This window comes from Bicyclus anynana, chromosome 7, assembly GCF_947172395.1.
Source record: "Bicyclus anynana chromosome 7, ilBicAnyn1.1, whole genome shotgun sequence".
Lineage (NCBI taxonomy): Eukaryota > Metazoa > Arthropoda > Insecta > Lepidoptera > Nymphalidae > Bicyclus > Bicyclus anynana.
In genome coordinates this window covers 6,984,975-6,999,231 of record NC_069089.1, presented here as the reverse complement: position 1 = coordinate 6,999,231, position 14,257 = coordinate 6,984,975, and the positions used below count along the sequence as shown (strand labels likewise).

Below are 14,257 nucleotides of genomic sequence, written 5' to 3'. Positions count from 1 at the left end.
TTCCTTTCGTACCTACCAACATTACGGCACTCATTTTTATGTGGCCAGCTTTTAGGATAAATATGGGTATGAAGAAATTCCTATGGCCGCTTTTATGATTCGACCGCAATTTCGTTTCTGTACCTACTCTTACAGCAATTTGCATTTTATTTACATGAACGGTATACGTTGTAAGCTTATTTATTTTCTTATTAAATGCGTAGGTACCAAATCTACCTACGTTATTTTTTAACTAAAAAACCGTTTTTCACATATACCTAGATGCCAGTGGAAAATAAGGAAGGAAAAGTTGAAGTGTGGATCTTACCAGGACCAGAATCTTCTAAAATTACGGTCACTGATAGAAATGATCGAACTTGGACTATCGGTTAAGTATTTAAAATAGGCGTCTACTTCCTCAAGGTGTAATGTCATTCATAATATTTTTTATTAGAAGTATTTTTGATTCTGTAACTTATCTATACTTATATTATAAATGCGTAAGTAAGTCTGTCCGTCTGTGTGTCACCTGAACCAATCTCTGAATCGGCTGATTAAGATGAGTTTTGGTATAATGGTACCTAAACGGGAAGTTGGAGGATTGCATACTTTTTGACCCTAAAATAAAAAAAATAGGTTTGCATGGAAGAGTTGCAGTTTTAAAAGTTTATTCATAAATCGTAAAAAAATACGAAATATAATGTGATTCAATCATTTTTGAAATGTAACCCTTTAAGTGGTGAAATAGGGGTTGAAAGTTTACATTATTATCATAGGTATATAGATTTATTATTTATTATTATATATACTTAATAAATCATAGATTCCTATATAATATGGTCCTATAGTATAAATGAATAAGTACTTAGATAGGTAGATACGTCCGTGGCTTATTAGGGATCGTGGTCTACTCCAGTTTAATTAATCTAGGTTTGATGATGGATTAAGTTCTCGTAAGGTGTGACAGAGCGTGAGCTAAGCGTCCGCTCCCGTCATTTCGGCTTCAAACGGATTTAACTTTTATGTTGCCCGCACGATTTGTACCCAAACACTACGCAAGCTGCAGAAAGGTACGTTTGTATCATGGACTTTTTTTTTTTATTCTTTACAAGTTAGCCCTTGACTACAATCTCACCTAATGGTAAGTGATGATGTAGTCTAAGATGGAAGCGGGCTAACTTGTTAGGAGGAGGATGAAAATCCACACCCCTTTTCGGTTTCTACACGACATCGTACGGAACGCTTAATCGCTTGGCGGTATGTCTTTGTCGGTAGGGTGGTAACTAGCCACGGCCGAAGCCTCCCACCAGCCAGACCTGGGTCCCCCCCCCCCCCCCCCCCCAACTAATTTTGATACAGGGCCCCTAGGCACGCTACGCCACTGCTTCATTACCTAAAACTAAATGATGCTCTTGTTGTAATAAAAAAAAATATTCTTCTTTATTTTGAACATCTGGTGAACTCATTATGTTTTTAATTCGAAAAATCAGTAGGTACGACAGTAGAACTAGCTTAAGTACGATGAAACTTTAATATCTACCATATCATTCAAGTATACAGATAGGTACTTTTCTAGATATCCACGTATGGCTAGAAATGTTCACAATGGAACAATAACTAGCCGGATATACCTACGTAACAGCCCGTATTTGCTAATTGAATTAGCAAATGGATATCTGATTTACGGGAATTAGGCTACTTAATACCCGTCCCATAAATCAAGTGGGTGGTGTGTCCAGTTTGCTACGATATCAGTTGGCTACGATATCAGTTTGCAACGATATCAGTTTGCTACGATGTTAGTTGGCTGCAGTATCAGTTTGTTACGATATCTGTTTGCTACGATTTCAGTTTGCTACGATATCAGTTGGCTAGGATATCAGTTTGCTACGATATCAGTTTGATACGATGTCAGTTGGCTGCAGTATCAGTTTGTTACGATATCTGTTTGATACGATTTCAGTTTGCTACGATATCAGTTGGCTAGGATATCAGTTTGCTACGATATCAGTTGGCTAAGATATCAGTTTGCTACGATGTCAGTTGGCTGCAGTATCAGTTTGTTACGATATATGTTTGCTACGATTTCAATTTGCTACGATATCAGTTGGCTAGGATATCAGTTTGCTACGATATCTGTTGGCTAAGATATCAGTTTGCTACGATGTCAGTTGGCTGCAGTATCAGTTTGTTACGATATCTGTTTGCTACGATATCAGTTGGCTAGGATATCAGTTTGCTAAGATATCAGTTGGCTAAGATATCAGTTTGCTACGAAATCAGTTGGCTGCAGTATCAGTTTGTTACGATATCTGTTTTCTACGATTTCAGTTTGCTACGATATCAGTAGGATACGGTATCAGTTTGCTACGATATCGCTTGTATACGTTATGCTACGATCGTATCGTACATACGTACGTCGGACGTGTACAAAGATTAGGATTAATAGAACAAAATTTATGGATAAAATAATAAGGACTTGCATTTTTCGAATTTTAAAAATCTCAATAATTTTTTTAGGTAATTAGTGGAAAAGAAAAATACTATTTTTATTTTTGAATAAATTTAATTCGATTAAAAATTATCAACAGGTTCCATATTTTTTATTGCTTATAAAGCAATTGTAAATCAGAATACTAAGGGCGGTTAAAAACGATGATAAAACTATGCCAGAATATTGGATAGAAGCAGGCGTTACTTTGCGGAAGTTCATCATGATTATATAATGATTTATTTATTTTGCTATCATCCGCGAAAATTCGGCGAACCCATCGACGTTGTCGCATGGGTTCGCCGAATTTTCGCGGATGATAGCAAAATAAATAAATCATTATATAACTATGCCAGAAGGTCATCGATCTCCGATCCGATCATCCGATCTCTTTAAAAGTGGATGCACAATCAGTGACCAAAAAACGTCCACACTCAATGAGTGCTAAACACAACTTCATGGCGCTCAATTCAAGAAGTCGCATTTGCAAATTCAACCTTAAACACAGTCCTTAAGGGTAAATTTGCTGTAAAATCTGGATTTTATTTAATATTGGACTTTATTTGAAAGACTTTAGGTATAATTTTCTTTACCAATAATTCTAAAACTGTCAAAGCAAAATTGGCCAAAATTTTCTACATGATTGTGCGTCCTTTTATCAATCAAAATCAAGAGGTCAATGCAAAAGGGTCATAACTATGTACAATAAAAATCCAAAATAAATTCTTGTATCATATTTATTGATATTATACAAAACAATACCTATACATTAATTATACATTAATTATACACAATTACAAAACGAAATCAATTCAAAACTCGTAACGTTTCTTCCGAAGTCGGTTTACTTTTCACTTTCAACGCAATGTCTATAACAACTGTCTTTTTAAACATATCAATGAGGTCATTTCTGACATGCGACTTTATCTGCTGCAACCTCCCTCCACCGGCACCACTTATCAACCGAGCAAGCCTCTCTGTAGGACACTCTACCGACACCGAACATACAATTTTGTCTTCATGATTTATATCGTCGAAATATTCCAGTCGTGTCTTCAGGTTGTACGGTATCTCTTGCGCTAGGAAGTCTAAGAACTTGGCTCGCACAGCTTCCTCTATCAGCGATTCAGGGGTTTGGTCAGACCAATCGGATTGTGAATAGTGTAATGAGCGTAATTTAGAATTTTCTATGAGATATTTCTGAAAAAAAAGTGTTAGCAAATATACTACTATATGCGCAGCAAAATCACACTATCACAATAATATTATAAAGGCGAAAGTTTGTGTGTAAGTGTGTAAGTATGTTTGTTCCTTTTTACGCTGCGGCTACTGAAGCGATTTGCCTGAAATTTGGAATGGAAATAGATTTTACTCTGGATTAACACATAGGCTACTTTTCATCCCGGAAAAATCCATGGTTCCCGCGGGATTTGTGATAAACTGAATTCCACGCCGACGAAATCGCGGGCGTCTGCTAGTAATATTATAACGGTAAAAGTTTGTGTGTGTGTATGTTTGTTCCTCCTTTACGCTGCGGCTACTGAAGCGATTTGGCTGAAATTTTAAATGGAAATAGATTTCACTCTGGATTAACACATTCGCTAGTTTTCATCCCGGAAAATCCATGGCTCCCGTGGGATTTGTGATAAACTGAATTCCACGCGGACGCGCGCGAGTGGTATGATAAAGAGGATTGACAACCTCAGTAGTAGTTCTGTGGTTCTCAACACACAGGTCCTGGGTTTGATTCCCAACTTGCGTCAGTATAGGATTTTCTAAATTGGTTCAGGTCTGGTCTGGAGATATGATTGGTTATGGCTGGAACAGCCCCATAAAGATGTACCTCCCAGCGATTTAGCAATCCAGTATGATGATGCATAGCAACTATCAGAGATTAGACCTTTTACTTGTACATCTGCTTCTATTTTAGACTTCTTCAATAGAAATTAAGGGAAATTAATTTTTTTATTTAATAACAAGTTAAAAACTTGTTATTAAATAAAAAAATATAAAAAGCGTTAGTTCTGCAAAGTAACACCTGCTTCTATTTAATAGTAGGTATATGAAATTTTGTTCAATTACCTTTATATCATTTACTCCATCTCCATTCAGTGCTGATACCAAGAACACATCAGAAAAATTACTATAACCAATGCCTTCTGGTTTTTTGTGTTTATTGGCAACAGGCATAGGATTTCCAGCTATGATTCCATTTGTAACATTACTAATGATTGTTAGTAACTGCTTTTTAGATTTTAGCCTATCCACCTGAAACAAAGTAGACAATGTACACAAAGTAAAATGATTGTCAAGAGGAAGAGTAAGAAGTAGAATAAAAAACCTCAATTCTTAAAAAATTATAATAGGTAGTTGACTCATATCAAATTTAATATCATTCTCTCAGAATGAGATTCAATAAAATATAAAACCACGCTGGCCCAATGCGGATTGGCAGACTTGACACACGCAGAAAGTTAAGAAAATTTAATATAAACCATATTAGTTTCGTGTAGTACATAGAATAAGGATATATTATCTAATCTATATATCAGAAATATATTGATATCAATTAATAAAAATTAAGGATTTCATAAAAAACTTAATTTAACTATCACATATTTTTTCAAATTTTCCAAGGCTGTCGTCCATTTTGTGACGTCACTAACACACTTGATGTACTAAAACGTCAAACTAATTGATAACTAATATGTTTGTCAACCCACCGTTTGTTTGGGATTTATTATAGCGATGTCATGAAACAGTTGAATTACACTGTCATGGCCGACAGGCGTTTTGCCTCGTATTGTCAAAAACATATATAAAAACAAAAATTTCCATGTAACCATGTCTCAAAAAAATTAAAAAATTCAGCCTAGTAAAACGATAATGAACTATTTAAGATAATTTAAAAATAATTTACCCTACAATGTCACTCATACTATATAGACAAATCTAAGTTATGACTATAAGAATCCAGAAAATGACACATTCATATATTTAAGAAATATAACTTCCTTCAGTTAAAATTTATATTATAATGCTGAAGAGTAAGAGTTTGTATGGTAGAATGTGCTATTCTTAGGAACTACTGATTTGAATTGAATAATTCTTTTGGTTGGATAGGCCATTAATTAAGGTAACTTACAATTTTTAAGTTTATAACATTAGGCTAATTATTATATGCAAAAGTTTTATGCAGGACAAGGGCACAGCTAGTAGATAGAAGTAGCTAGTTTCTGTAATTACAAAATAGATAATTGGCTCAAATGTAAATTTTTTTTGAATATGTTCCATGAAATATTAATCATGGTGGATTTTTGTATATCAAAACAATTTTTGGCAGCATACATTAAATGTATGAAATAATTATTTCAAAACCTAACCATAAGATTAATGCAAGTTTATGTGAATTACTTCTGTTAAGTTTAATTTATTTTTACCTTGTTGATAATCAAAAAACTTGGAATATTCTTAACCATCTCCAACATTTTAATGACATCTCTGTGCAGACTATCTTTAGTCCATTTATTAGAAACATCATGCACTACTCCAATCACATCTGCACATCTCAAACTTTTCTGACAAGCTGCAAGCATAGAGTCTGGCAAATTATATCTGAAATTTAAAGATATTTCTAAAATATTATGTACGTAACAGTAGCAAAGACTGAAATTTTCTCATAGGTAACCCATTCATGCGGTTTTTTTAGTGTGAATGTGTTATTGACTGAGTACCTATGTTAGATATGTATGTCCATCCGAGTCACAGGAATTTGCCAAATGCAGGTGGCTCAGGATCGTGATTTTTGGAAGTCCCTACAAAAGGACTATGTACATATGGCTTCAGCTGATAAGATGATGATGATGATGATGGATGATTATGAATTATAAAAAAGGCATTAGATTGTGACACTTACTTTTTTTGTTCTTTCTCTGTTACAATCCCTGGTGTGTCCAGAAATACAATTTGTGTATTGTCTTCATAACATATTGCTCTCACCAACTTTGTAGTTGTGTGTACTTTGTTAGACGCTGCACATATCTATAATTTTTAGATAAATCTATACTAATATTATAAAGCTGAAGAGTTTGTTTGTTGGTTTGTCTGTTTGATTGTAACAGAAACCGAGTGGCGTTAGCTAGTTTATTCATAAATGTAATGTAGGTAGTTAAATATAGTAGACAGTAAAAGTAGTCTGGTTATGAAATTGCTTGTTTATTGAAGACACTCAAGCTTATTATTTCTAACAGGCAATGCATAACACATATTTGTCATGAAGTGTGTCATGGAGAGGCAGCTGTGGGTGGTTCAGAATAGATCCCTAGATTCAAAAATATATACACAAATGCAAAGCCACCAAAGACTATTCAGTAGACTTGCTTTGCAATTACAATCAATTTAAATAATGAATAAACGTTTTTTAATTTTTTCATTAATCATCATGGAGGTACAGAGCTACAATTAGTGTAAAGCTGTATGCTGACTGCTGTCGACTTTACCTACACTAAAATGAATGTTTTTCGTAGGTTGAGGTTATAGTAGTAATGTCTACCCAAACATTAAGTAAGCATTGTCATGAATATTATAATATTATAAACTACTAGCCAACATCTCACTTTATAAGTAATGTAGTTTTATATACCCACCTTGCGCTCAATAATTTTATTGATAAGTGTACTTTTACCAGCATTTGGTGCTCCGATAATAGCAACGTTAACCACTTTACAAAGATCTTTTATAGAATCTTGTTTTGGCTGTGAGGAGTAAGAAATTGTTCTCAAAATTTTAATATTTCGAGTTCTCAGGCGCAATGAAATTAAAACCAATGTCGACATAGTTTTCAAATTAAATACAAATATAATACAAGACTTTCACTTTTATTATTATTTCAGATTATTTTCTATTGTTCAGCTTCGTATTTAATTTTATTTTAATTATTTTTAAAAAATTTAAATTCTATTAGTAGAGGTTAGATTAAAAAAAAATATTATTTATTTTATAATTTCAATGCAATGATCGATTTGATATGACATTGACACTGACACTGCTAGAGACATTTATTCTAAGCGTCACTGCCAAATATAACAGTGACGCTTTTCGTTCTATTTTTCCATAGATAAGTAATAAGTATTTTTCATTTTCATTTGCTTAGCCGCAATTTTAACTAGAGCTCGGAGGGTTTACTAGAGTACGAACGTAAATTGCCTAGTGTCAAAAATGTTAGAGCATATTCCTGCATCTGTAGAGGTTCCATTCCAAGACCTACCTATACCTACCTGTACCTACTTGTTTTGCACTTGTTAATTGTTTACGAAAAAAAATGAACTGAATTCTGTAGATTTTTCTTCGATTACCATTTATTTGTTGGAAAATATGATATTTATTAGAAAATATTTAAGTGAAAGTATTTAAATTTATCGGCATGCATTTGCTCAGGTATACTTTTATTAAAATTATAATTTTTGTTCAAATAGTGCCATTGAAATTATTAATGCTGATCTATAAAAAGTTGTTTTTATTTTAGAAATGTCAGAGATAAAGTATAAAAATCAAATTCTAGCTGCAATAGATCATTTGCGTTCCCGAAAATCACGACCAGACATAAACAGAATTTGCAAATTTATGATAAAGTGTTATAAAGTAGCTCCAAAAGATACTAAAGCGGATCTGAAACGTTGTCTGAAGGAAAAAAGCATTTATAAAGTCGATTATAAAGATAATGTGAGCTACAGAAACGCAGCGAAGTGGAGAAAAAAATCAGCACAAAATAGCAGTAAGCTTGTTTTCATTTTATTTACAAAATTTAAATTGGTTGCAATTTTTTTTTTATTTATTTAAGTTTTAAAATAATAAATCTGGTTTTTTAATTTAATATCTGATGTTTAAATATATTTGTCTGTTACTTAATGCTAATTAAGGTTTATTTAAAATACTTTGTACCATACCTGTTTGTTAATAATAAAATGTAATAAAGCTTGATATGTGATAGCCCAGTGGATATGACCTCTGCCTCCGATTCCGGAGGGTGTGGGTTCGAATTCGGTCCGGGGCATGCACCTCCAAATTTTCAGTTGTGTGCATTATCAGAAATTAAAAATATAACATGTCTCAAACAGTGAAGGAAAACATTGTGAGGAAACCTGCATACCAGAGAATTTTCTAAATTCTAAAATTCTCTGGTATGCAGGTCTGAGGTAAAGTCTGCCAGTCCGCATTAGGCCAGCGTGGTGGACTATTGGCCTGACCACTCTAATTCTGAGAGGAGGCTAGAGCTCAGCAGTGAGCCGAATATGGGTTGATAACCAATAAAGCTTAACAACTCTGCATATAAAAGTTCAACATAGGTACCTATATTATTTAAAATAAATGAACTTTTATTTATTCCAGAGATGAGTAATAATACAACAGTAGCCAGCAGTGAACGGCGAATCATAACATCAGCAATTGCAACTTTAATATATCAAGATCAAAGTTACTTGGAAAATGGCATAGCATTTGATGATCTTGTAAAAGTTGCTGCATCGCAGGAGCCTAAATATTCTAAGAAACAATTGGAAGCCATTATCAATAAGGAATTGACATCTGGGAGTTTGGTGAAGTTACCAAATGGCACTTTGGCTCTTGGGCCGGCTGATCATGATGTTGATAACACTGATAGTTTCAGATTTGAATATACAGATTCAAACACAAAAGTAAAATATTTGTGTATATATTTTATTTATGCATTTTAAGAAATTAAATATAATGTGTCTCAAACCTGCATAACTGAGAATTTTCTTAATTCTCAATGTGTGTAAAGTTTGCCAATCCACATAGGTCCTTTGAGGACTATTGGTCTATATATATATGGCTCCCTCTCATTCTGAGAGAATACTAGTGCTCAGCATTGAGCTGAGTATGGGTTGATGATGAATATATTATTTTAATAACTATAAGTTATGGACCAAATTAATTTACAACCACTGTCCCATAGATTAATGTTGTGTAATTCCAGTTACTGTGGGAATATGAGACATTATTTATAACTTCAAAGAGACCATGTGCTCTTCAAAACATTCCTTCTGATATTGTTAAAACAATATTTTTATTTAATTAAAATTGTATTGTGTTTGAGAAAGATCAAAACTAATGCAAATAAAATATCTTTCAAGTTATCTGTTCCTGAGATTAAAATATCATCACAAATTACAAATTTTTCAACTTACAACATTAGTAAAGATTATAAAATAAACGCTGGATAAGAATTATTACAATATAAAACATGTTTGCTTTACATGCATGATCAATAACTAAATACCTCTCTAATTATTCTATCAGACTTTATTATTTATGTAAATTATAATGCTCATTTTGAATACCAGAATAAGTAACACAGTTGTAATTTTCCAATGTTACATAAATAAATTTTGAAAATTCTATTTTAGATGACTTCTTCAGCCAATTCTTCATGCAGGTCGTCACCTCAGCGCATGAGGGGAAGACCTAAGAAACGCGGAGGTGGAGCGTCCAGTAACAGTACACACAGTAGCGTCACAAACAATGCTGGTGTGAGAGTTGGTGAGAGACGTAAGATGGCCAAAAAAGTATTTGATCCCTCCGACAATAATGTTCCTAGCAAACGCAAAAGAGGCAGGCCTGTTGGATCTCTTAACAAAAGTACAATAAAGAAGAGATTAATGATAGCTGGTAAAGACAAAGAAGACAACTTATTATCTGATAGCCAACGCTCTATAGATGGCAGCGCAGATGAAATAGAACAAGACGATCCACCCCAACATGAAACGTCTGGAGTCTGTTCTGTTTGTAGGGTGCAGAAACAAAGAGGCTCAAATGATAGACTGGTCGAGTGTAGAGATTGTAATAACAAAGCTCATTTGAGTTGTTTACAATCTGGTTCCGGTATTTTAAAACCTCGTCCAGATAACACATGGCAGTGTCCACATTGCAAGACTTGTGTAGTGTGTTGTGAGACTAATGATGCTGTAAGTATAATGGAATATATATTTTTTTATTTTTAGTTACTCCTCCTAGGTATTAAGTAATGTTAGAAATAATTACACATTGACGGCGGAAAGCGAATTTGTTGTAGTCCACAATTTATGAAAAAAAATTTTATTGCACAGTTCGAATCAGAACGTTTTTTTGGCTTTGGTGAACAATGAATTTCGTTTTTTGCCATCAACATGCACTGGAAATAGTCGTAAAAAATGATTTTGTAAATATTTTTTTTCATTTTCAGGGTACATTAACTGTATGCAGTATATGCTCTGATGCGTATCATGCCCTGTGCCACACACCACGGATACCTGAAAGGCTGAAGGCGTGGGACCAATGGGAATGCAATAACTGTCTAGAATCTCGCCCTACAGTTGTAGGATCCCCTGCTATAATACCAAGCAGTGTAGAATATAGTAAAAGAGCCTCACCTGTGGTTGATCCATTTTTAAAGCCACATGAGTTAGATAGGGCAGCCACTAAATTATTTGATGAAGCTCCTGTAGATCCAAGTATACCAGATATAAGTAACTGGAATGTTGATGATGTATACGAGTACTTTACTGAACATTTCCCTGAAGCAGCACCAATTTTAAGAGAACAGGTAAGAAAGGAAATATATTTGAAGTAATTTTTCAAAATAATGGATGTACTTACTCTTAAAAAGTATTCAATAATCTATTTCTTTAGGTTTATTTAAATGTAATTTTTATTTCAGGAGTTTGATGGTCAAGCTTTAAGTATGGCGCGCCGAGCTGATATAGTTAGAGGCTTGGGATTGCCTCTTGGTCCTGCATTAGCACTATATAGAATTGTAGTGAAACTACAGACGAGAAAAGATGATTGGACAATGTGTTGGGGATGAAGAAGTACAATAAATTGCCATGAATATTAGTCAATACTTGAGAATAGTATTTGTATGTGTTAGTATTTTAGTTAAATAAATTTTTAATTATTTTTCCATTGTATTTTTTTTCAGTGACATGATCTTTCTGTATGTTTTATTGACAACTTAACCTGATTTCAAAGAACTGTGATTAATTGTGAAAATGCAACTTTGTTTGAGTGGTCGGACTCATCACCGAGGGGTGGTGGATCAATCCCTGCGTTGGTCTATTGTTGTACCCACTCCTAATACAGTCTTTCCCGAGTAGTTGAAGGGGAATGGGAATATTGGTCATATTTAAAAAGAAGATCATGGCAAATTCTCAAAAAAATCTATATCTTTCTCTCTGACTCTGTTTTAGCCTATAAGATTAATGACAGAGTACTATTATATACAGAGCATTGTATTAGGACACTGTATATAAAGCATTGGGAAGTTTACTTATCATTGAGAACTATCTAACCTCTGTTGAATAATACTGAATAAAAAATAAAATGTGTTGAACATAAATATATTATGTATTAACTAATTATTTACAGCATATCTTATTATTATTTGTGCTGATCGTAATGCTTTATAAAAGATAAAAATACATTAAAAATCATTGTTGTGAAATTAATATAAAATACCCTGTAATGTGTTGGCAGATAATAAAAATTTATAAACTGCACTGGAGGCCAAAATAACCAATCGCCCTGAAAAAAAGGAATATCATTAATTAGGTAAATGTAATTCAAAAAATTCAACAAGATTGGAAAAATTACATTTAAATATTTTCACTTACCAAGTAAGTGTAAGCAAACTTTTGTTTTATCTCTTCTGTGCATTCACTAATTGACTTATTTTCTAGAACACCCATTCCATAGAAAAAACACAGAATAGTCGCTGGCGATGCAAAAAACTGATCACATAAAATCTTTATTGTAACAGTTCTCATATTTGCCAATGGCAATAATTTGTCTAAATAAATATAATAGTAGTGATGCAGTGGTCCCATAACTGAACCTACTATCAACATCCTCACTGTAAAAGAACAATTGAGTTATTAGTTACTATAAATTCAGCGTTATCGCTGTATATATGACTCCATTCCAGTAATAGTTCTTAAGTAACTGTTTAATTTAAATGATTCATCGGATCAAGTTATAGAACAATCAAATATTCCAAACATACCTATCCAAGTGGGGTACCAAATGATATCAAAACTATAAGTTACATGAAAATCATTCTGTCAAAAAGTTATGACCAGTAAAAGATGTACTATTAGCTTCTATCTCAGCTATCTCCCAATACTCCCCAAGGAAAACCAAGTCCACTTTGAACTTTGGGTTACTATTAAAAACTTTCTAGAAATAAGAATCCAATAACTTAATATTTTAACTTAACCAGTGAACACGAACCACCAACCGTGAACCAAACAGTGAAATGTATGTACTCTACTTAATATTTGTTGTTCTTATATGTATAGTTAAAGTTGTTCCTATATTATCATTCTAAAATCCTGCTAATAGAAATTTACCAGCCCGAGACCAATCAAAAGCTGGTAACAGCTTTGCATGTATTTCAAATTCCTGTTGAACCCAATCTCCAATAGCCATGAATGCTCCTGATGATATACTATTTGTCAATAACAGATTTTTTTTAAACAGAAAGTGGACTCCTCTGTTGTAAGTAGATTTCAATCGTGTTTGGTACTTGAATTTAAATACTGGCTGCAACATTTTCAAAATATTCGGGCGAAACATTGTCATCTGAAACAAATGTTTTGGGAGTTACTTTACTGCTGAGCTTATTCAGCAATTATACAAATAAATTGTTTTACTGCATAATATGTTACGACTACTTCTAATTTATTTTGTTCACTCATTTTACCTCAACAACAAATTTTTACAATGATTATTTTTGTTAAACTCTTACATAATAATTTCCTAATAAATCGTTTTTTACTACAAAAAAAAAGTGATCTTGAAATGTAGAATGTCCATTCGTCAGTTTATTGATATATTTTTTATACTATAGTTACAGCTAGAAATTAAATAAATCTTACTAAACTTACTACTTTGTTTTGTATGGAATAACGTTAGAGTTATTTGTTTATTATTTAAAATTTGCGCTCAAAACGAACCCCCAAAACACCAATCGGAACCACAGACACAGACTTCTGAATTTCTGAAGTCGGCACTCGGCAGTGGGCACTGGGCAGTGGCAGATCTTCCTGTCACGTGCATATCATTTTTTACCCAAGAGTATGCACAAGAGTATGAACAAGAAGCACAAAAATAAAACATGCTGTAGATTAGAAGATGGTAAAACCCATAGATTTACAATTCGGTACAAATACAACCACCATGACTTTACCCAACCCAATAAAGTCAGCATCGTAATTCGCAATTCTCGTAAAAAAAATAGTTTGAATAGAAACAGGTAAAAATACGTCATTTTGAGAGTTATTATAAATTATTTTATGTTGTACTTTATAAATTTTCAGATTTTCAAAAATCATGAATCAAGTCAAAGTGAAGTCAAGAAACCAGTTAAGTCAGGTTAACTGGTTTAAACAAGTATTTTAATCCACTGTATTAAAGAAGCTAAGTCACTGATCGTTTTAATAAAAATTGATTCTTTGACCAAAATATAGACTAGCCTTCTAGTCACAGGAGGCGTCGATAAATCGCTTTGTGATTTCTATTTTCTATATAAAGATTTATACAATTCTCTGCTAGTACCTAATAGGCCTAGTTCGGACTACTTGAGTATTTTAGTCGAGTACGAACGATTTTTGGGCGGTAAATCAAAATATTTTTCGTACTAAAGTAGTCTGTACCACAAACGGCTAAAAAGATAGTCTGTACGGCCTCTTAATCTGTGTTCTTTGCTTGGCTGCATATGGTCGTCTGTGACACAAA

At 33.2% G+C, this 14,257-nt stretch overlaps 3 protein-coding genes across 4 annotated transcripts; 1 reads left to right on the top strand and 2 right to left on the bottom strand.

Annotated features, from left to right (window-relative positions):
• Positions 1-3,189: 3,189 nt before the first annotated feature.
• Positions 3,190-7,470, bottom strand: LOC112043714 (GTPase Era, mitochondrial). The gene is made up of 5 exons (XM_024079241.2): positions 7,117-7,470; positions 6,387-6,511; positions 5,911-6,085; positions 4,553-4,738; positions 3,190-3,670 (listed from the first exon to the last, which is right to left on the bottom strand). Exons 1-5 carry the CDS (start codon positions 7,303-7,305, stop codon positions 3,278-3,280), a joined length of 1,068 nt encoding a protein of 355 aa, XP_023935009.1. The 5' UTR covers positions 7,306-7,470; the 3' UTR covers positions 3,190-3,277.
• A 159-nt stretch (positions 7,471-7,629) lies between these two features.
• Positions 7,630-11,422, top strand: LOC112043713 (uncharacterized). Of its 2 annotated transcripts, none has more exons than XM_052882515.1 (6): positions 7,630-7,906; positions 8,031-8,243; positions 8,858-9,162; positions 9,895-10,452; positions 10,710-11,069; positions 11,184-11,422. In XM_052882515.1, the coding sequence occupies exons 2-6, from the start codon at positions 8,093-8,095 to the stop codon at positions 11,328-11,330; spliced, it is 1,521 nt and encodes a 506-aa protein (XP_052738475.1). In that variant the 5' UTR covers positions 7,630-7,906; positions 8,031-8,092; the 3' UTR covers positions 11,331-11,422. The 2 variants fall into 2 exon arrangements, with proteins under 2 accessions (XP_052738475.1, XP_023935008.1); XM_024079240.2 differs by having other exon boundaries at positions 7,995-8,243.
• A 424-nt stretch (positions 11,423-11,846) lies between these two features.
• LOC112043692 (mpv17-like protein 2) lies at positions 11,847-13,588 on the bottom strand. The gene is made up of 4 exons (XM_024079209.2): positions 13,408-13,588; positions 12,871-13,102; positions 12,136-12,374; positions 11,847-12,046 (listed from the first exon to the last, which is right to left on the bottom strand). The coding sequence occupies exons 2-4, from the start codon at positions 13,100-13,102 to the stop codon at positions 11,903-11,905; spliced, it is 615 nt and encodes a 204-aa protein (XP_023934977.1). The 5' UTR covers positions 13,408-13,588; the 3' UTR covers positions 11,847-11,902.
• Between the last annotated feature and the right edge of the window lie 669 nt (positions 13,589-14,257).

Excerpts from the sequence above, each read along its gene's own strand:
- LOC112043714 (XM_024079241.2), bottom strand. The coding sequence starts at position 7,305 with ATGTCGACATTGGTTTTAATTTCATTGCGCCTGAGAACTCGAAATATT. Across the intron at positions 6,512-7,116 it reads ATAAAATTATTGAGCGCAAG|ATATGTGCAGCGTCTAACAA; the intron begins GTGGGTATATAA and ends TAAAAATTATAG. Across the intron at positions 4,739-5,910 it reads GTTTTTTGATTATCAACAAG|GTGGATAGGCTAAAATCTAA; the intron begins GTAAAAATAAAT and ends ACTTTGTTTCAG.
- LOC112043713 (XM_024079240.2), top strand. The coding sequence starts at position 7,997 with ATGTCAGAGATAAAGTATAAAAATCAAATTCTAGCTGCAATAGATCAT. Across the intron at positions 8,244-8,857 it reads AAAATCAGCACAAAATAGCA|AGATGAGTAATAATACAACA; the intron begins GTAAGCTTGTTT and ends TATTTATTCCAG. Across the intron at positions 10,453-10,709 it reads GTTGTGAGACTAATGATGCT|GGTACATTAACTGTATGCAG; the intron begins GTAAGTATAATG and ends TTTCATTTTCAG.
- LOC112043692 (XM_024079209.2), bottom strand. The coding sequence starts at position 13,102 with ATGACAATGTTTCGCCCGAATATTTTGAAAATGTTGCAGCCAGTATTT. Across the intron at positions 12,375-12,870 it reads TTTTGATTGGTCTCGGGCTG|TGAGGATGTTGATAGTAGGT; the intron begins GTAAATTTCTAT and ends GTTCTTTTACAG. Across the intron at positions 12,047-12,135 it reads AGTTTGCTTACACTTACTTG|GGCGATTGGTTATTTTGGCC; the intron begins GTAAGTGAAAAT and ends CCTTTTTTTCAG.